The following is a 22,887-nucleotide window of genomic DNA, read 5'->3' on the forward strand; positions in this document are numbered from 1 at the left end:
CACCTGCAAAGTAAAAATGCTTCCTGTTTCTTTTACTTTTCTTTTTTATTTTATTTTATTTTTGTGTTTTTGTTATTTTCAACTCCTGTTGTTTTATTTTGTTTTGAACATTGTTCTAGTTTATTTTCAGTATGTGGGATATTTTGTTCATTTTTATTTTCTATAGTTTCTTCCACTTTCAGAATCTAGCCCGGATCTCATCCAATCTTTTCCATGAATATTATTGTATTTTTCAATGCAATGGTGGTAAGGCGTTTTCAAATCTATTTTTATTTTTGCACCTTATTTTGATAATATATGATAAGTTCGAAAAAGTGGTATTATTTTTGCAAACATTGGGAACAATGTGGTAGATTAAGTTGGGAAAAGAAAAATTTTAGTTTTATTTGTTTCATTAGCTTAATATGGTTGGAATAATTGTGAACAAGCTTGAAAATTATCATAATTTAATAACTTGTGATAAATTTAGTTGTTTTCGAAACTATTTGTTTTTAGCTTTAAGTTTAATGTTTGACTTAACACGATTCTTTGGTGATTTTTATGGTAAATAGCTATGCTTTGATCAAATTTTATTTAACTTTGACATTCCTAAAACAAATTAGAATTTCCTTTGAGGCAAAGTTTCAAATGCTTATATTTAGAAAGAAATGATTTAGGCATTCTTTGTTGAACTTCATATTTAGCCTAGTCCAACCTAAGTTAAATATGACATTTGCAACCAATTTAAAGCCTATATCGAAATTTTATCATTAACCTTTGTTTAACCTAGCCATTAAACCAAGTTCAAATCCTTACCCTAAGTACAAGAGTGTATAATTATGAGGTTTAGCTACATTACAACATAAACAAATAAATAAATAAAAAAGAGAGTCCACTCATTGATGCTAGCAATTAGAGAAAAAAAATCATCCAATGAAATAAAAAGTAATAAAAATTCAAGTTTGGGGAATTATTGCAAGGAAGTTGTTACCAAAATATTAATATTAAGAAGCATAATCCTTGCCAAATTGTCTCTAATGTTGTGCTAGTAAATTATTCCATATTAATCTCTCTTTTGAAAAAAAAAATGTTTTGATGTCATGAAAACTTGAGATTATGCATTCTTTGTACTTTTTGTGTATCCTTTTATCCTTTTTCCTTGTTTAGCTAAATATACCCCTAAAACCTATTACAACCTAATTAAAGACCTTTTTAATCTTTCTAATTGTATGCATTTCAATTGTGGAGAAGGGATGACTACATTCGTTTATGGAAATGTTCAAATTATATTTATCATCATCTTATCCAGGGTTAATAATTTTTAAAAATTCATATTTTATTTGTCATAAATTGAACAATTATTGGTGTTGAAAACCTTATTAACTCTTGTTTAAATTAAAAAATGTGTTTTATTGAGAATTGAATTATTTGCAAGAAAATAATTAATATAGAAAACACTTGACTTATTCTCATGTTAATAATTTTTTATATATTTTAGATTGTGAATAATTGTTCCCGAGCATATTAAACTAGCTTTGTTAACTTGTTTAGTTTGTATTTTTTTTTTAATTTTGTTACTTGAGGACAAGCAACGGTTTAAGTTTGGAGAATTTTGATCGGTGTTATTTTTATAGTATTTTTATGTAGTTTTTATTAGGATTTTTAGTATTCTTAATTACTTTAATTAGTTTTTATTTAGTTTTATTTATGATTTTCTTTAAAGCTTTCTTGAATCATATTTAACTTAATCTTGAAGAATTCAGTATGATTTTTATAGAAAACCAGCCAAAAATGTAAAAGAGGATCAGTTGTCAAAAACTTTCAACAAGTAGCACATCCAAGGCGTGCTATCCACCACCCCTGTGCTACTCTACAGAGTTCAACTTGGGGCGAGATTTCATATTAAGCTTGTGATGCCCATATAAAGATATTATGGGATGTACCTTATTAAAGCTGAAGTCTTATTTAGATGCTGAAAGAGTCCTAATTAGGAAGAAATACAAAACCTAAACAATTTCCTATCTCCAAAAGATTTCTTCCTTAATAAAAATTCACTTTCCTAAACGAATTCGAAGATATTCTAAAAAGTCTATATAAAGAGAGAGACTAGCCACAGTCGGGGGATCCATCCATTGTACATTCCATCTCTGGTTCTATTATTTTCTACTTAGTTTTCTCTTTCTGTAAAATTTCAAGTGCTCAATTTTGTGAAAGGAATCAAGGAAGCCGTCCACACTATTTGTTGACTAGTTTTTATCTCTAAACTCTTAATCTTTTTTTTTACTTTTCATCATTCATATTGATTATAGAATTATTTTCAAGTTTAATTGAGTTTTATTTGATTACTATGTCGAACTAAACTCTCATACTAGAGATTTGATGTAGCTTAATTTCTATTCCAATTTATAATATTGGATTTGTTTTTCCTTGTTCAAAGTATAATTTATTATTTAACTTGATGCTTCAAGATAGAGTTTCTCCTTGGATTGATTTATTTCATTAATTACTATCGGAAGAAGTGTTTTTGATATAAAAAAGGTAATAAATAACACGGGAATAATAACTTGATGCGGAAGCTATAAGGTTTGAGTCATTGGGGGTTTTTATAAGTTAATGACCTTAGGTTATAAATTCTTAAATAAACCATAAAACTTAATGATTTAATTCATGTTTGATTGCGCTATTGGAAGATAGGTAATTAGACCGGGTTAAAATAGCTAACAATACATCGGGAGAGCTTGTGAGTGATTTTAAGGTTGCTTTCCCTACTTAAACAATTAAAATTGATTATCAAACTAATAAAATAAATTGGATAGAATTAAGTGAAGTAAAAATCTGTAGTAGCCTTTAATCATTGATTTCTTTTCACAAATATTCTTGTTTGATTTCTTATTCATTACTTTATTTTATTTTTCAACCTATTTTCCTTATTGTCATTTAAATAATAGTAGATTAACACAATTTTGGTACTTGGTGTACAGTTTTCCTGGGACGATACTTGACTCACTCTTTATTACTTGGTTGCAATTTCATACACTTGCAGAAAAAGCCTGTCAAATAGCATCGCACCCCTGTCTGTGTTAAAACTAAACTCAGTCTTGGTGATAGTTTTCCATTAGTGGATCATTCTTTATATCGGCAAATTGTTGGTGGGTTACAATATCTCTCTCTCACTCAACCCAATGTGTTGTATGATGTTCATATCGTCTCTCAATTTCTTCATGCTCCTGCTGATAATCATTGGACTACTATTAAAAGAATCTTGCGCTATCTTAAAGGGACTCACACTCATGGTTTGCATATTATAAAATCATCCCATAATGCACTGAATGCCTATGTAGATGCTGATTGGGCATCTAATCCCATCTACAGTAAATCTATATCCGACTATATTATTTTTATAGGGAACAATTTGATTAGTTGGTCAACCAAGAAGCAAGCCACACTAAACTAAATCTTCTATACTTTTTATGGGGAACAATTTGATTAGTTGTCAACCAAGAAGCAAGCCACACTAAACTAAATCTTCTATAGAGGCTGAATATAGAGTTGTTGGGGTAGCTATTACTGAGCTTGTTTGGTTACAGTTCTTGATTATAGATATTGGTTTTTCTTCACTTAAATGTCCTCTTCTATGGTGTGATAATGTTGGTGTCACACCTTATCCCACTGTAAGACATGGCATGTCGCCCATAATATTCTTATTAAACATTTATTTAACATAAGGACTCAATAAACATACTACAATGGACTTAACTTTAATATTCAAAATACATATATTGTAAAAATTTTAAGGCTATTTTAAAATCATTTTAAATATCATAGAAATCATACTTATAAAATTCCAAACTAAATAAATTCCTTTTATACACAAGACATAAATGTTTCATCATTTAAAATGTCTTAACTAAAGTTCTCTTATAAATTACACATTTACATATTCAAATATATTGGTGAAACCCTTACTCATAAGCCCATTAGAAAGAAGATTACATACTGGATTGTTCCTTTAGAGTTAATATTAAAAATAATAAATTAGTTTAAAGGTAATTACGCCATTCGAATGCTTTATAATGTATATCAGTGATTATAAACTTATATAACTTTCAGTCGCATTAGTCTACTAAATATATATATAATAGTGACCAGTTTCTGTCTTATACATTATACAAAAATTCCAATAAGTTTGCCAATAAGGTAATAGCTACTTCAGTAGCTCACCTTCCATATGCTACAGAAGGGACTTAGCACTCTGCAGGTTCAATCTCCTACTTACTCCTTTCCTTCTTCCTGCGATAGTATAGAAATAACTATCGCTAAGCATAAGACTTAATAGTGCCATTGGATATTTAAGTTGTTTAAATGTGAAAAATAACTTCAATATTACCTCTCATAAGTCAACTCTTATCGTTTGCTTACTGAAAACAAACCGGTTAAATAGAAGTAACAAGTAGTCATATCAACTAAATTAAATTCATTTGCTCACCAAAAATAATCAATTTATATGAAGATATTATGGCATATCAATACAATCATCAATCAATAGTTTTGTCTCCACACCTTATGCAGACTCAATCCGAAAGGCCATCACTGTCTTATGAGCTCATAAAGACAAAGCTATCTCAACCGCAATCTGTGATATGAATATCAATAGAAGAGGGACAATCTCAACCTCATTTAAGAGAGAACAATATCATTTGCAATATCATTTATTGCATATCCATATCAATCACAATATTAACTTCAAGAAATGAAGTGATATTAGCAGGGTAATAACCATGTCATAATATCAACTTCAACAAATGAAGTGATATCAGGTAATAACCATGTCATGCATTTAGCTGTGAGACTCTTAAAACTTCTCCATTATAAATTAATCCTTAGTTATAATGAGCAGCATTTCATTTTGTTCAAAATTTCTATATCCATTCTTTCAAAATCATCCTCCATTTTCCATTCAAATGAGTACTTTGAAATTCATTTCCAACTATTATAAAACATTTAACATTAGCTCTTTAGTATTTTGTGTAAACATTTAACTATAACTTTAGCATTTGCTTTCTTTATAATCAATTCACAATTGCAATAATCACATTTGAATTCAATTTCATTTGATATAAACATTTGATAAATAAGTCAACTTTTTCTCTTGTAAAAGTTCATTTGATATAAACATTTGCTTTCTTTACCTTGTAACTTTTCATAAAATATTTTTTAAAACTATTTTACTTATCACTTAAACAGTATAAATTATAGATATAATGCACTAACATGAGCTAGAAGACTCCCCTAGCTCCTCTCCTTTACCTATTAACTTCTCTTTCTAATTATCTCCTCTTAGAAGCTGTAGCATGAAATTAATATTTATATTAACTCCATACTACATATTAGACCTACACATATTACCATAAGGATGCAAATTTAAGCATGAGAATGTAGTATTCATGTTTTTCCTTTAATTTCTCTATTCTTGACCAAGTACCATTTATCTTTATTTTAGGCATGAACTCTTTTATTTCTAATACTTAATCTCATCCTAGAATCATAAAAATAATAACTAAAATAATAACTTAAAAGTATGCTAAATTCATTACTAACTAATAGTATACAAGGTTTTGATCACAAGAGCAGTCAGACTTCCTTTGGCTATATCTCTAGTTTTTTAAATTTGTTTATCCTGAAATTTTTGCAGCATCTTCCTCACATCTCAGGATACTTCCATATATAATTTCATAATTTTTAGAGTTCATTTGCATAGTCAAATAGCCTAATCAGAGTACCTAAATTTCAGTCGGGCTTTCCACCGAGCAGCCTGCATCTATTTAGCTATAACTCCATTTTTCTTTATCCATTGCACTTGCTCTTTTATCCCAACCTTTCAACATCCTAAAATAGTTCTCTATAAAATTTTATAATTTTTAGAGTTCATTTACCTATTTAAATAAGTCAATATTTGTGACTGAATTTTCAGGCAACTTATTTTTAATAACCTTTCAATAAGTTAATCTTTGTTATCTCCTTCCATCAATCATGAAATTTTAATTCTATATTCTTCATTAGCTCATCATATATTACTGTTAAACTACAGACTCAGCCATTAGACATCATCCCTTCAAAACTTCTCAATTTGGCCGAACCATCAACAACACCAAACCAAAAAGATTTCGTCACTTCAATTCCAAACATAAACTCACCGTTAAACCAATTTAAACAAATTATCATAATCTCAAATTCTAATTAGATTTACTTAATTATAAAAACTCCAAATTCATAAATTCATTTTCAAGAACCCTAGAATTCAATTAAAAGCATACTTTGCTTAAGGACATCCAAACTATGTTTAAATGCGTAAAATCATATTTAAGCCCCTTGTTTCAACCATTCTTCTCAAAGTCCTTAAATTAATTTACATTTATCATAACCATGGCTCTTTAATTAAATTCATGAAAAACCAAGAAGTTTAATCATACAATCTTGAAATACCAAAATATATATATATATATATATATATATATATATATATATATATATATATATATATATATATATATATATATATATATATATATTACTTACCTTGGCACCTCCTTATTTGCTTTTCACCTTGAACACTACTCCTCCTTTAACTAAAACTCAAAGTGCTTTCCTTTCTGTCTCAGTATGTTCGGCCAAATATAAAGAAGAATAGATGAGAAAGTTATGGCCAAGAATGAGAAAGCAAAGACGTTTCGTCAATTATAAAGCAAAATCAAGAGGTGGCATGAGGAAGAGGTGGGATTTGTCTTCTACTTGTATAGGTGTTGCAATCTTAAGCAATTTTATTAATTCCTTCCTTGTCCTTTCCCCAAATTTCCATTCCATCCTCCTTTTATCATCATATTAAGTCTTTAATCCTTAATTAAATCTTAATTATTTAATCATACCAATTAGGTCCTTAGTTATATATACTTTAAATGGCTAATATCAATCATTTGGATGTAAATCAAGACACTAGCTAGAGGAGCTTCATATGCTAGCTTCTCGTCATCAGAGCTTAGGCTTACTTAATCTTACTCCAATTTAATTCTCTTAGCATAATTAAACTTCAATTGCATTGTAACTTAAAATTAACATTCTTATATTATTATATTAAGGTAATTCCAATTATTCTATTCTTTTTAATAGTAATAATTACCATGGTAATAAGAATATTGGAGACCGTCAAATTGGTTGGTATTACAGTCAAGGCTACCTACTTGTCTACAAATCATGTCTTTCACTGCCGAAGCAAGCATATCGAGGTTGAATTTCATTTTGTTTGAGACCTTGTTGCCAAGAAACATCTTCAGATTCGCTATATCTCATCCAAAGATCAAATTGCAGACCTTCTTACTTAAGTTGTGTCACGTTCAAGACATGCTTTTCTTTTACTTTGCTTACAATCCGTTCCATGCATGCCATATTCTTTGCAAGTTAGTTGTTCATATATTTGTTAAGATATAGTCATATACTGTTAGCTTATACTATGAGATTCTTATCTCTCATACTTGTATTTAAACCCATATAACCTTTTAATCAATATTTCAAACATAAGGAATTCTTCTATTTATAACTTAAGGTCTAAATTCTTTAATCAAATAAAATCAAATATCATATTTCAGCATTAAACTTTCACAAAAAGAAGGAATCAATACCCTCACGGAAGAAGGGTTGAAAAAACTTCAAATTTGGAGACAAAACAACAATAATTAAAAAAAAAAAAAAAAGCAAAGAAAAATAGATAAGAAAGTAGATATGAGTTTACTAAAAACAAATAAAAGATCAGGAATGAAAGACAAAGTGAAAAATAAATGATTATTTTTACTTGGTAAATAACAAAGCGTAATAATGTTTAAATAATAAGATTAGTGAATGAAATAAATGTTATTTAATAATAAAACGTATAAAACAAATGTGATATATTTTCTTTACAACAACAATGATGATAATAAGGATGATGATTAATGAAAAATAATTCATTTTATTTTAAACCAATTATTTGTTTTCATTGTTAAAGTTTATTATTTTAATTATTTGACTTATGTTTCATTTATTTTCATAAAATAACTTGCACGAAAATAACTTGCTTGAAAAATATTTTTCAAATGACTTATTTTCCGTTGTTTGATTGTAATATTGAAAATTAGTTAAAAATATTAAAGTCTTTATCTCATAAGACCATAAATAATATTAATAATAATAGAAATTTTATAATTTAAGAATTTTATTGTTAAATATGAGAAGAATGCAAAAAAAAAAAAAAATGTAAATTACCACGGTGGCCGGGTGGTTAATGGTAGTGGTCGGTAGTAAATGGTGATTGGTGGTAGTGACTACAATGATTAATAAATTAAAAAATATTGATATTTATAAAGTTTGTCAATATCCGGAAAATATTTTATTTTCACGAAAATAGGAAGTTATTTTCCTTAAAAATGACTTAATTTTCCTTTGATGAGAAAAATATTTTCCGTTGATTTATTTTTTTAAAAACCCCAAACAACCAAAAATTTTGAAAAATATTTTCCTGCAACTTATTTTACATAAACAAACGCATGGAGTCTTAATATGATATATATTTCTATGAGGCTATGAATTGAAACCCAATTCTTATTACGACACATTTAATTTTTCCTTATCAATTGGAGAATAAGTTATTAACTTTTCTTCCAACAAAAAAAAAAAGTGACTAATTTAATTTTTTTTTCAAAAAAATTAAAACTCTTTTTTATTTTATACATGCAAGAAGAAGAAATAAATAAAAACTGAATTGAATTGACGTATGATAATAAAATAAGTTATTTCAAGGACTATAGTTTCTCTTAATATTGTATATTGATGTTATTTTATAGCAAAAATAACACTTTCAAATTTATCAAAATTTTATATTTTTATTATTGTCTATTAAATCAAATGCACAACATTTCAGATGATGTTAAATAGGTTAGATATTGAAGTCAGGTCAATGAATTAGGCAAAAAGTTGATTTTCATTGTATTCAAACTATACAAGTTTAGGTCGTTTCAAGATGAATAGAAATTTGAATGAACTGTGAATCGAATTTGAGTGGATGTTGAATTTTTTGGTTGGTTAAAGATGTGCGATCTCTGTGTATAGAATATAATTTTAATTCCTTATACATAGACATCTACAAAAAAAAATTAAAAATGATTATGATCTATTGGATCTTTCATATATTAAAAAAAAGTTGGAATTTGGAATTTGGATCTTTTATAATTTAAAAATTTTATTGTTAAATATGAGAAAAATGCAATATATATATATATATATAAATTATGAAAGCCGCCGGTGGCCGGTGGTGTTGCCGCCGGGAGTGGTGGTCGGTGGTAAATGGTAATTGGTGGTAATGACTACAATGATTAATAAATTAAAAATATATTGAATTTATAAGGTTTGTCAATGTCCATAAAATATTTTATTCTCACAAAAATGGAAAGTTATTTTCCTTAAAAATGACTTAATTTTCATTTAATGAGAAAAATATTTTCCATTGACTTATTTTCTTGAACGTTCCAAATAATAGAAAATTGTAAAAAATATTTTCCTATAACTTATTTCACATAAACAAACACGTGGAGCCTTATTATAATATATATTTCTATGAGGCTATGAATTGAAACCCAATTCTTCTTACGACACATTTAATTTTTCCTTATCAAGTGGAGAATAAGTTATTAACTTTTCTTCCAAAAAAAGTTGGAATTTGGAATGAGTACAACTTAAGAGAATAGAGAAATAAATCATTAATTGTACCAACTTTACACATCAAAAGACTTAGCATCTTATTTAGTTATTTCCACAAAGAAAAGAAAAGAATACATACTTTAGTTCACAACATTATACTTGAATACTCTATAAAATGGGATGTTCATAAATTCTTTCTAGCTCATTCTTAGAAACCGAAATCCACTTTATAATTTTTCAAACACAAAATTAAGACATGGCTGTAGAGTCATTTGCTTTTAATATAGCTGAAAAAGTATTGGAAAAGCTAGCTTCTAATGCTTACAAAGAGATCTGTTTTGCATGGGGTTTTGAAGGGGAAGTGAAAAAGCTTGAGGATATCTTGTCAACTATAGAAGCTGTGCTATTGGATGCAGAGGAGAAGCAGGAAAAGAACCGCGAGTTGCGCCTTTGGTTGGCTAAGCTTAAAGACGCCCTTTATGATGCTGAAGATGTTCTTGATGAATTAGAGTGCGAGACAAAGAGAAGGGAAGTGCTTAAATTATATGGAAGCACCAGAAAAAAGGTACATGCCTCTTAATCGTTTTCATACTTCACATAGGACAGGATAAGATTTGCATAGATTATTAAAAGGTTTTTTAAAAAATGATTACTCTTTATTCTTTTATCTCCGTGTATGATTAGAAATATGTTAGGATACTGAATTGTAAATAATAGGTGATGTGGCTGTTATAAGAGTATAAATATTGATATGAAACCAATTGTTAGCAAACAACCTAACTAGAGTGATTGGGAAGAGAGAAAATAGAGAGCAAGATAGAGAAAAATAGAAACAGTCTAACTCCTTAACTAATTGCTATTATATCCTAACAAAATACTTTCATTTGATTCAAAAAATTATTTTTAATTGATTTGGTGTATAGGATGGATCTATACATCGAATATATAAGTTATTCTCCTTCATATATATAATTTTCAGACTTTATATCGATAACGCAGAAAATTTGTTATTGGCATATTTTCCTCCTTTGTTTCTTTCCTTTTTTTTTTTTTTTTCAACTGCCAGGTACTAGATTAATGGCATGAGCAAATACTAGTTAGCAGTTAGTAACTAGAAAACAAAAGGCAATAGAATTAAATTACAGAAAGACACACACATGCTTATGAACATGTAATAATAATTTCAATTAGTATTACATTAACGTATTAGTTTAATAATACTTCTCCGATTAAGTGTGGTCTGATTGGTCTTCCTACCTTTTATAACAAAAATAGAGAGTTACAGGTCTTGAGTTTTAGTGATATTATTCAAAGGAAAGAGTTACTCCTGCTGCATTCAATCCATTAGACCTTTCATGTATCCAAAAGAAATTTAGAATACATAACTTTTCACCATATCTGAATCCAATTTGTAAAACCCAACCTGAATCTGTTCGCCCAAACTCTACTGAGTCTAAACCTGAATGACCCAACTCTGGTGAGGATCAATTTGCGGGTTAACTTAGGAGGTTAACTTGTTGACCTCATTCAAAGACCCGATCCATTAACTAGACCCGCAACTGTCACCTGTTTGACATATATAAAATAATAAAAATACAAATTTTTTTTTTTTACTGTAAAATTTTTAAAATCAATATTATGATACTATAATAAATATACTTTTTGCATTAACTTATTTAATTATTATACAATCAATTCAATTCAGTTATTATTATTTATTTTTCTTCTATACATAAAATAATAAAAAAAAGCTAAGCTAGTTCTGTATTCTCCAATTAGTCGGTAAAAATAAATATTTCGCAACAATGATTGGGTTTCAGCTCACAATTTTGTATAAATACATATTTAAAGTCATATAATTTAGAAGAGAACTTTCAATAGCATGGACAACCATTTAGTTTGAAAATAAAAATGAATTATTTCTCATTAATTTTCTATAATCATATTAGAATTATAAATATTATGTACAAAACATTTAACTTAGTTGTCTAAGCCTCTTTATTTAGTAAGATCTATATTATTAATTAGTTTTAAAATTAAGACATCGATAGGTCAATTTTGTTAAACTTGAAGAAGGTTATTAATTGTATATTTCTCGATCAATATTTAATTTTTTGTTATATAATGCTAAATGAATCGTAAAAAGTTACATTTTCACGTATTATAATTTTTTATATAAATAGTTTTTTTGAATTGCACGTTAGTACTTATTGCATATACTCGTGATTTTAATTTTTAAATATGAGAAATTAGTATTAGCTATTATAATAATTAATATAATAATCATTGTTTTAGAGCATCATTTATAATTTTTTTATATATTTTTTTTTAACTTTTCCCTAAAGTCTATAAGTATATAATTAATTTTATGATTGTTGTTTTTGAGAACAAAAATTATTTCAATATATTATATGGTTTGCTAATATAACGTATTATATCATATATATATATATATATAGTGATTTTTATTTTCTATTTTATATCAAATAATAAATCTTATAATATATTTCTTAATAAATAATAATATATTGCATATATTAAATATGGTAAAAATACAATACATTTAGTTATTATTTTTGATAAATCTTTAATTTAATTAGTTATAATATGATTATAACTAATTAAATTAAAGATTTATCAAAAATAATAACTAAATGTATTGTATTTTTACCATATTTAATATATGCAATATATTATTATTTATTAAGAAATATATTATAAGATTTATTATTTGATATAAAATAGAAAATAAATAATAATATATTGCATAGGTTACTTGTAGGAAATAATTATAACTAATTAAATTAAAGATTTATCAAAAATAATAACTAAATGTATTGTATTTTTACCATATTTAATATGTACCTTATATAGTATAATGTAAGCATTCAAAATTATATTACATTTATTTTTTCAACCAATAAAATTAAAATCCTTAAAACTTCTTACGGCATGTAATATATACCTTGTATAATATATAATACAATTTTATTTATTCAATAGAATTTAGATTTAAATAGAAATTTAATATGATCAATCAAAATTAAAGTATCTTTATTTTTTCAACCAATTAATCAAATTAAAATCTTTAATGATATTCTTTTCAATCGATAAATTTAGAATGAGCGTTTTTGACAATCACAATATTCCCTCCCTCATTTTCACTTTATATATATTAATTATAGTTATAAATTTATATTATAAATATAGATATATAAAAGTTATTTATTGTCTGGAAATATATAATTTCCTAACTACATACTAATTATAATTCCCAATGTTGCCCTCTCATTCCACTTTTATATATATTCTAGATATAGATTTTATATATGTAGATTATAGATAATATTATATATAAAGTTTATTATCATTTATTTTAGAAAGAAAACAGAAATCAAAATTTTAACTATTATTCATAAGATTGCAATTTTTTTTATAAATTTTCTTTTATAAATCGGTAATCTAATCATATTTACCACGTTAGATAGCTTACATAAGATTAAAAGTCAGGCCATACGTAGACATATGTGGGTCTTAATTCGTCCCACTAGACAATTCGGCTTTCCACTTCATCAGTAGATACCAAATTGGAAAAAAAATAATTCAAGTCAGACACCAAAACTTACACATCATCCCATTAAAAAATTGCTACTTGTCAAAGATGTGACATTCCGGTTAGCGGAAATACTTAATTATGTTCATAAACATTTTATTGTTACATAAATTAAAGATGGGGTATTTTTAAGTTACAAATTGAAGTTGATACTCCGTTCAATATAATTCAGGGCAATCACTTTAATAGTTAATCAAATGAATAACGCGACTCATCTGCAATCTGAACTCACTAAACTCGACCCTCTTTCTTTCTCTAAATTTATATTATACTTATTTGAATTTCAGGTTGGCCGCTTCTTTTCATCCTCTAATCCACTTGTATTTCGTTTTAAAATGGGTCAAAAAATAAAGCAAATAAGAGAAAGATTAGATGAGATTGCAAGTCATAGAGCTAAATTTCATCTCAATGAACAACATGGAAATAGATACTTTGTGCATAGGACAAGGGAGATGACCTACTCCTATATGCAAGCCTCTGATATCATTGGAAGAGACACAGATAAAGAAAACATCATCAAACTTTTGATGAAGGATGGGAAAATATCTGTTATTCCAATTGTTGGAATAGGAGGTTTGGGCAAAACTGCACTTGCTAAACTGATTTACAATGATGATCAAGTAAAGAGATTATTTGAAGTTAAAATGTGGGTCTGTGTATCAGAAGATTTTGATATAAAAATATTAACAGAGAAAATTATTAAATCGACGACCAATGGTATGAGACTTGAGACAGAAAACTTGAGCAATTTGGAAATGGAGCAATTAACAAAAATCCTACAGAAAACCATTGGTGAGAAGAAATATTTGCTTGTTTTAGATGATGTTTGGAACAATGACCCCATGAAATGGAATCAATTGAAGGAATTGTTGTATATGGGTGGCAATGGAAGTAAAATCTTGGTAACAACTCGTAGTAACCAAGTTGCCTCTATTGTGGGTTCTGTTCCTGCTTATGAATTGTTAAGTCTTTCTCATGATGAGTCTATGGCTTTGTTTACTAAATTTGCATTTACAGAAGGCCAAGAGAAACGCTATCCAAACTTGTTGAAAATTGGGGATGGAATTGTGAAAAAATGTAGAGGAGTTCCCTTAGCTGTGAAGACACTGGCTTCTCTCCTTCTTTCAAAAACTGACGAAGATTATTGGAATTCTATAAGAGACAATGAGTTATGGAAATTGGAGCAGGGGGAAAATGACATTTTACATGTTTTAAAATTAAGTTATGAGCAATTGCCGTCTGACTTGAAAAGATGTTTGGCTTATTGTTCACTTTATCCAAAGGACCATGTTTATAATCATGTTGAATTAGCTCAAGTTTGGATAGCACATGGACTTGTTCGATCGATGAATGAAAATGAGGAATTGGAAGATGCGGGTTTGCGTTATTTGAAGGAGTTAGCATCTAAGTGCTTTTTTCAAGATTTCGAGGAAAGGTATGGATTTATCAAGTGTAAAATGCATGATTTAGTGCATGATCTTGCATTATCATTGACACAAAATGAATATTCAATAGTGACCTCTAGCACTAGACAAATCCCCACAAATGTTCGACATTTGTTATTTCCTGACAACGCTTCACTTCCTCAAGATCTCTCCACGATTTTACAAGGATTAGACCGTGCAAGAACAATTGTTTTTATGAGTGAGGAAAGGGATCTTAACAGCAAATTAATGTTGGACGTAAATTGGTCAAGATTTCAATATTTGCGGATGTTGGATTTAAGTCAGTTGAAATTAGACGTCCCATTAGAGAGAATAGGCACTTTAAAGCATTTGAGATTTTTCCATTTACATGGAAATTCTAAGATTATCAAAGCCCCTGATTTTATTTGCAAGTTGCAAAATTTACAAGCTTTGTTACTTTGTCAGGGACTTGAAGAGTTGCCCGCTAATATAAAGTACTTGATTAGCCTCAGACTTTTACAAATGACAACAAAAGAGGAGAGGTTGTTAAATAATGGAATTGGATGCTTGAAATCTCTTCGCTTTTTGTTCATTTTTGATTGTGAAAATCTAAAATACTTGTGTGAAGATATGCAAGGTCTTAGCAAACTTCAAAAACTAATTATTATAGACTGTAAAAGTTTAATTTGTTTGCCACCAAGCATAAAATATTTAAGTTCACTAAAAACTCTTATGATTGGCGGTTGTGAAAATATTGACTTGGACATGGTGGATGAGGAAAATTTCAATCAACTCAGCCTTCAAAATTTGGCACTTGCAGAGTTGCCAAAATTAGTGAATTTTCCATATTGGCTTCTCGAAGGATCCAAGTACACTCTACAAAACTTACATCTTGAAGATTGTTCTAATCTTGAAGAATTACCTGCATGCCTGCAAAACATAGTTTCTCTTCAACAACTGAAGATTGAAAATTGTTTTGCATTGGGAAAAAGATGTGAACGTGAAAAGGGTGAAGATTGGTCCAAAATTGCTCATATTCCTCAAGTTATTGTTGATGGCTACAACATTCAATCCTCGCTTGACAGTGATGATTAAGTGCAAGTAATCTTATTTCTCCCTTCATTTAATTTTTATTTAGATTAATTAAAGTTCAAATTAACTATATACATTTAATATCAGGCTTTATGATTTGGGAAAATTGAAAAATAAAATAAAATAAAAGAGTGTATTTATGATTCTTTACTTAATATAATTTTCCTTTTAATAAAAATTGAAACTAATTGATCTAAAAAATAAAAATTTAAGGACTAAACTGATTAAAAAATTAATTTTGGATTTGTTTCGATATATTTAAAGTAATAAAGGGTCACTTTAGAATTCAAGTAAATTTTCAGCATAAGCCTAAGTTCAATTCTGATATACTTTCGTATTTTAACTATAAAATCATCTTGTTTTTTACTTTTTGCCATTTGCTGTGTCAAAAGTTTAGCTCTTACATTGAAATTAAGGAAATCTTTTTCTTCCTATCCAGCAGAAGACTAGAGTGTCCATTAATGGAAGTTATGCTGCCTCTACATGCTTATGAGTTTTTTACAAACTAAGGTAAATAAACTACTTGTTAGTTACTATTCAATTTAACTTTTATAGTATTCATTGACACAACGTTTGAACTAGATTTTAGAGGTTAATGTAGCGTTTTATAAAAAGTTAATTTATTTAAAGTTTAGCTTTTAAAGTTTTATAAAAAGCTACTCAAATGGCTAATAGTTAAATGCTACTAAAACAGATAACTACTATTAAAACAGATAATTTTGTCCAACAGACTGTACATATATTCCAATATTTAAGCAAGAATTCTTTTAGGTTTTATTGCTGCCTTTTTAGACCCCACCCACTAATTAAATGAATTACCTATTGCATATTATTTATAGCCTAATATATAAATTTAATCCTGAATTTTGGTCAATTATCCTTGTGGCATCTTAATATGAAAGTGTGGGGTTATGATGGATTCTCTACGAAGTTCAGAATAATCGTCGAAAATACAAGATCAAATTTATGCATTTGGCCTATCATTTATGCATGTTGTTATCCAATTAATTTCCCAATACAATCCTAACAATGAGATTTAAATTTTTAAAACTTTCATGTTCTCATTTGCTTATTTCCAATTTCTGTTGCAGCTACCATATTCATGGGGACTGGACTGAACTGCAGAAAGTTTCAATGTTATTTACTTATAGTCTTCTGTCTTTTTACATACATTATTATATAATTTGCATTTTCTACATTATTTATATTGTAATAATGCCATCTCCTTAATTATATATGAATTGCATATATTTTACATGTAAATAATGTTTGGAAAGATCTTTACTGGTACTTCTTGATTCTTCTTTCTAATTTATCTGTGATAATTAAGTCAATTTTTAGGAGATTCATGACATTAGTTCTCTATGCAGCCAAAATACAGCTTTTATGTGCAACGGATATATATAATCCCAACTAGTCATGTACTCACCATGGACGAATCGTGTAATTTTATATTTTTTAATTGATTTGAATAGATAATTTTTAAGAAAATTATTACAATATATATTTATGTTGCTTCAAGAAAATTATTACGAATACATGGTTTTTATGTAATGCAACTGATATAATTATTTATTTTCCCTTTAGAATTTTCATACATTTAACTGAAATACTTACTAATTTTCTACAATTAAATAAGGTATAAGAAGATTTAATTACAGTGCAATAAATTTTAGTGAATTGAAATTATATTTTAATTATATTAGTTCACCATAATATTACTGTAACTTAATTATTTAATTAATGCTTATTAATTATAACTCCATTATATTGATCCATTAGTTTTATGATTCCATTATTTATTAAAAAAAACTTAATGTTTGTTAAATGCAAAACAAAATATCAATTATAATGGAATCCATTATAACTCCGTTACATTTCATTAATTTGTAACTCATTATTTAATAAAAAAAACTTAATGCCGATTAAATTTAAAAAAAAAAAGATTAATTATATATAATAAGAAAAAGATAAAACGTTACATTTGCCACATCAACATCCATATTTTAAAATTATATATTTATATAGATAGCATAACCATGAGTTTATCTAAAAAATTGCAGGAAACAACATGAGATTTGTAAAAAGAATTCCAATTAACTCCTAATAAAGAAAGAAATTTCCATAAATTGAAATTATTAGTCAAAAGATGTAAATGAGGATTACATCTACATTAAAATTTTTGAGAGAACAAAGAGTATTGTCCTATGAAAAAAAAAAATGCCAAAATAGGTTGAATTCAAAAATATGATATATTAAGGGAACTTGTTTTGTCAATTAGGTAAAACATACTTCATGTTTTAGTCTATTTAGAGGTTTTACTTATGCTATGTGATAGTGTTATTTTTATAGTATTTTTAATGTAATTCTTATTAAGATTTTAGTATTTTTTTTAATTTATTTAAATTAAGTTTTTATTTAATTTTGTTATGTTTTTATTTAAAAGTTTCCTTGAAACACAGCTCACTTGATCTTAAGAAAATTTGTAGGGTTTTGGCACAGAAAAAGACAAAAATGAAGCAAAATATTTTAGCACGCCTAGCCCGTGCCAATCGGCACGCCCGTGCTAAGAACCAAGGAAAATCAAGTGAAGAGTCAGACTCTAGCACGCCCCAGCCATGCTAGATAGCACGCCCGTGCTACAAATACCTTGGACTTCCAGAGCCTAGCACGCCCTGACCGTGCTAGGGCGCACGCCCGTGCCACCAGACCCTATTCAAGCGTGCTAGACAACACGACCCGTGCTGAGCCCTCCACAATGCCAAAGCTTGGCACGCCCCGACCGTGCTTCCTAGCACGCCCGTGCCAAAGATCAGGAGCCTGAATTAAGTCAAAATTGCCAACCAACTTCTACCAAATTCAGGAGATAATCTTGGACAACTTTCTTCACATGCTAATCAAGTTCTAATCTATGCGCATGTTTGAAGAAATTTAAGGCCTAAATGAGAACTTTATCACCTAACAAAGGTGGACTTTGTTCATTAAACCATGTGGATTTCTCTCCCAAGAAGTCTATATAAAGAGAAGAAGAGTTCCTCCCAGATTATCCCATTTTCCATTCTATCTTATCCCAGATCTCATTCTCTTTGTCTTGTATATAGTTTCATTTCTTTAAGAGTTCAAGTATTTAAGAGTTGTGCAAAGATTCAAGGAAGGCATTCAGAGTTAATTGTTAACTAGTTCTTATTTCTAAACCCTTAATCTTGTTATTTTCTTTCATTATTTTGATTAATTATGAAATATTTATCAAGTATTATTGAGTTTTATTTAAGCACTATGTCTAACTAAATTCTCATACTAGGGATTTGATGTAGCTTAATTTCTTTTCCAATTTATAATATTAGATTTGTTTTTCTTTGTTCAAGTTATGATTTATTGATAAACTTAATGCTCTATATCCCCTGGATTGATTTATTTTATTAATTACTATCGGAAGAAGGATTTTTTATATGAAAAAGTTAATGAATCACATGAGAATAATAACTTGATGCGGAAGCTATATGGTTTGACTCATGGGGGGGTTTTTATGAATTAGCAACTTTAATTTATGAATTCATAAACAACTACAAAACTTAATTATTTGATTCAGGTTTAATTATGCTATTGGAAGATAGGTAATTAAATAGAATTAAAATAGCTAACAATACATCGGGAGAGCTTGTTAGTGATTTTTGAGTTGTTTCCCCTACTTGAATAATTAAAATTGATTAATAAACTAATAAAATAAATTGGATAGAAGTGAAATCAAAATCCCTAGTAGTTTTTAATCCTTGATTTCTTTAATCAAATTTTGCTTACTTGATTTCTTCTTATTTTACTTATTGAATTTACATTCTTAAAACAATTTCCTCATTTATCGTCTAAATAATAATATGTTAATATAATTTTGGTACTTGGTATACAATCATCATGGGAATGATATTCTACTCATCATGTATTATTTCTAGCGATTTCGTACACTTGCGAAAGTACTGTCACTATGTTTGATTGGATGTAATGCAATGTAATGTAATAAAAAATGTAATGCAATAAAAAATGTAATGAAATGGAATGTAATTAAGATTTCATTACCATGTTTGGTAATATAATTGATAAAATTTATGGAATGTAATCACCATTCTATTTTTCTATTGTTTGTAAATATATAATGTAATGTAATTAAAACACTGCCACCACCACCACTCCTTCACCACCACTAATCACACTGCCATCACCACTCCACCACCACCATCATAACCACCAATCACCAATACCACCACCACTCCACTACCACCACTATCACCACCACCACAACCACCATACCACCACCTCAAACACCACTCTACCACATCATTATTAATACAAAAGAAATATCTGAACTAAAAACTATTCATTATATTAAGCTATTAAAGATCATTTAGATTTATAAATTTATTTGAACTAAAAAAATTAAAAGAACGTAAGCAGAAAAAAAATATATAATTTAGGGATAATCATTCGGCCAATTTGAGTAAAATTTTTAACCAAAATAAAGAAATCAAATTTTTTTTACTTAACCGAATTTAACCGAATTAATTTTTTAACTGAACTTAACCGAATCATTTGGCTGAATTAATTTTGATTCTTAACTGAACCAAAGTTGAAGAAAATAAAAGCTTAATCAGCCGATGGAATTAATTGAAATATATGATTAACCGACTCTAACCGAAATAAAAATTAACTGAAATTATTAATTACTACTTAATCAAAATAAAAACTGAAATATTTTTAATTTTTAATTTTACTATCTGCTTAACCAAAATGACGTAATTTTGAGAGTCGATTAATGTGATTAATTCGGTTAAATTAAATTTTTAAATTTAAATTTATTTTTCTTTAATCAAACTTTTAACCGAACATTTATTCATCGCACCAAACTGGCCGAATTAATCAAACTAATCGAATTAACCAAATTGACCGAACCGAATGCTCACTCCTAATGTAATATAACAAAATAAAAGTGAATCAAATCATTAAAAACTAACTTTTTATCATATATTTTCTTTGAGTAAAATAAATTACAATACAAAATTATGGATATTTTGATATTTTTAGTGATTTTTTATTTTATTCTGCTCATTCCTATAATAAAATAAAATAATAAAATAAAATTTTTATTCTGTGTTGCATATTAAACACCAAAATATAATTTTTATTATGTGGTGGTAGTGGTGGTAGAGTGGTGGTTGTGGTGGTCGTGGTAGAGTGATTGAGGTGGTGGTGGCAACAATGCAAAGTGATGGTTGTGGTGGTGATGATGGTGGTACAGCGCTGGTGGTGATGGTGGTAGTTGAGGTGATGGAGCAACGGTGGTGATGTGATGGAGCAACGGTGGTGGTGAGAGTGGTGGTAGTTGAGGTGGAGGAGCGATGGTGGTTAAGGTGGTGGAGCAATGGTAGTGGTGGTGGCGGTTGAGGCGATGGTAGTGGTGGTTAAGGCAGTGATGAGGGTGGTGGAGCAGTGGTGGTTGTGGCAGTGGCAAGGTGGTGGTGGTGATTAAACCCGGCCATTTTTCAGTTTTTAGAACCAGAACCGTCGGTTCCATACCGATGGGAGCTGAAACTGAAATCGGTCCTAACCGGAATCAGAACCGGTGGCCTACCGTTCGGTTCCGGTTCCACCAGTTTTGGAATGTCGGTTCCAAGTATATTTTGAATTTTAAGCTGGAATCGGTTCCAGCAGCTTTTTTTTTTTTTTTTTTTTTTGATTTTTCAAATAGTTTGTGAAATCTCCAAATTACCCCTCCTAACAACTATAAACGGCTGCATAACGGCTAATTTTAAGGGTATTTATGGAAAAATAATTTTTTTAATTTATTATAAATATCTCATTCCATTTACAATCCCTTCACATAAAATAATCTCTACTCTCTTTACTCTATATTATTCTCTAATCTACAATCTCTCTAATTTTTATTCATATATTATTGTTCAAAATATTCAAATAATTTCTTCCAAATCCAATCTCTAATTATTTGTCCAAATTATTGTGAATTAATTTCTTCAAATTCCAATCTCTAATCATTCTCTCTAATTTTTTTTATTCAATTTTCCAAGTTACATATTATTTTCCTATAATGGCAAGTAGAAGAAACTCAAGTTCCGCTAAGGACAAGGGAAAGATTGGAGAAACATAATATTCATTTATCCTTACAAACGACATTTTCGATTTCACTCCGACAAATATAAATAAATTAAGTTCAAGCATTTTTAAACAAAAAATAAATTAAGCTGACGATTTTTTTTTTTAAAATAAATTAATTTCAAGTCTTTTTTTTAAAAAATAAATTAAGTTGAAGCATTTTTTTAATTTTTTAATAGTATTTTTTTAGAAATCATTTCACAAATTTTTAAATTTTGAATTTTGAAAAAAAAAATCTCTACTTTTTAATTTTACAATTATGCGATTCGCCAAAAAACGGACCGGAACCGTCGGTTTTTGGAATCGTTAAGGAACCGAAATTGGAACCGTCAATTTTCTATTCGGTTCCTTAACCATGGCCAGGTGTAGTGGTGATTGAGGTGGAGCAATGGTGGTTGTGGGAGTGGTGGTCATGGCGGTGGTAGGGCGATAGTGGTGATGGTGGTGGAGGTAATGGTGAGGGTGGTGGTAGTTGTGGCACAGTGGTGGTGGAGCGATGGTGGAGATTGTGGTATGGGTGGAGTAGTAGTTAAGCTTGTGGTAGCAATGGTGGCGCTGTAGTGATGGTAGCGGTGGAGCGACGATGGTGGAGCGGTGGTAGTGTTAAATAAGCTTGAATGGTAAAGTTTTTATTGGAATAACTTGATGTAATTGGTATTACATGTACTTGATGTAATAAGCTATACATGTATTTTTTTGATGTAATAAATATTACATCAAATTAAGTAATGAAAATTACACATTAAATCTCAATTACATTACATTGTCTAAAAAAATTTAACCAAACAATATAATCAATCATGTAATATAATCCTCATTCCATTGCAGAGTTGATTACATCATACCAAACATGGCCTTAGTGTAATCAGAGTTGCAGTAGCAGTAGAAGCAACAAGAGATTGAAACACAAGACAC

The 22,887-nt window shown here is 28.4% G+C and overlaps 1 protein-coding gene and 1 long non-coding RNA gene across 3 annotated transcripts; one reads left to right on the plus strand and one right to left on the minus strand.

Annotated features, from left to right (window-relative positions):
- Window positions 1-4,059: 4,059 nt before the first annotated feature.
- Window positions 4,060-6,457, minus strand: LOC119371561 (uncharacterized). Its single transcript, XR_005179194.2, has 2 exons — window positions 4,367-6,457; window positions 4,060-4,269 (listed from the first exon to the last, which is right to left on the minus strand). It is a non-coding gene; the product is annotated as an uncharacterized LOC119371561 (long non-coding RNA).
- A 3,450-nt stretch (window positions 6,458-9,907) lies between these two features.
- LOC105629104 (putative disease resistance protein RGA1) lies at window positions 9,908-17,079 on the plus strand. 2 transcript variants are annotated; one of them, XM_089717400.1, is made up of 4 exons: window positions 9,908-10,267; window positions 13,603-15,822; window positions 16,253-16,323; window positions 16,905-17,079. In XM_089717400.1, the coding sequence occupies exons 1-2, from the start codon at window positions 9,959-9,961 to the stop codon at window positions 15,814-15,816; spliced, it is 2,523 nt and encodes an 840-aa protein (XP_089573526.1). In that variant the 5' UTR covers window positions 9,908-9,958; the 3' UTR covers window positions 15,817-15,822; window positions 16,253-16,323; window positions 16,905-17,079. The 2 variants fall into 2 exon arrangements, with proteins under 2 accessions (XP_089573526.1, XP_089573525.1); XM_089717399.1 differs by having other exon boundaries at window positions 16,256-16,323.
- Window positions 17,080-22,887: the final 5,808 nt, after the last annotated feature.

This window comes from Jatropha curcas, chromosome 2 (assembly GCF_041381405.1).
Source record: "Jatropha curcas cultivar XTBG-Jc1 chromosome 2, XTBG_Jcur_1.0, whole genome shotgun sequence".
NCBI classification, from domain to species: domain Eukaryota; kingdom Viridiplantae; phylum Streptophyta; class Magnoliopsida; order Malpighiales; family Euphorbiaceae; genus Jatropha; species Jatropha curcas.

Coding starts and splice junctions, on each gene's coding strand:
- LOC105629104 (XM_089717400.1), top strand. CDS start 9,959: ATGGCTGTAGAGTCATTTGCTTTTAATATAGCTGAAAAAGTATTGGAA. Junction 10,268..13,602: donor ATGGAAGCACCAGAAAAAAG/GTACATGCCTCT, acceptor TTTGAATTTCAG/GTTGGCCGCTTCTTTTCATC.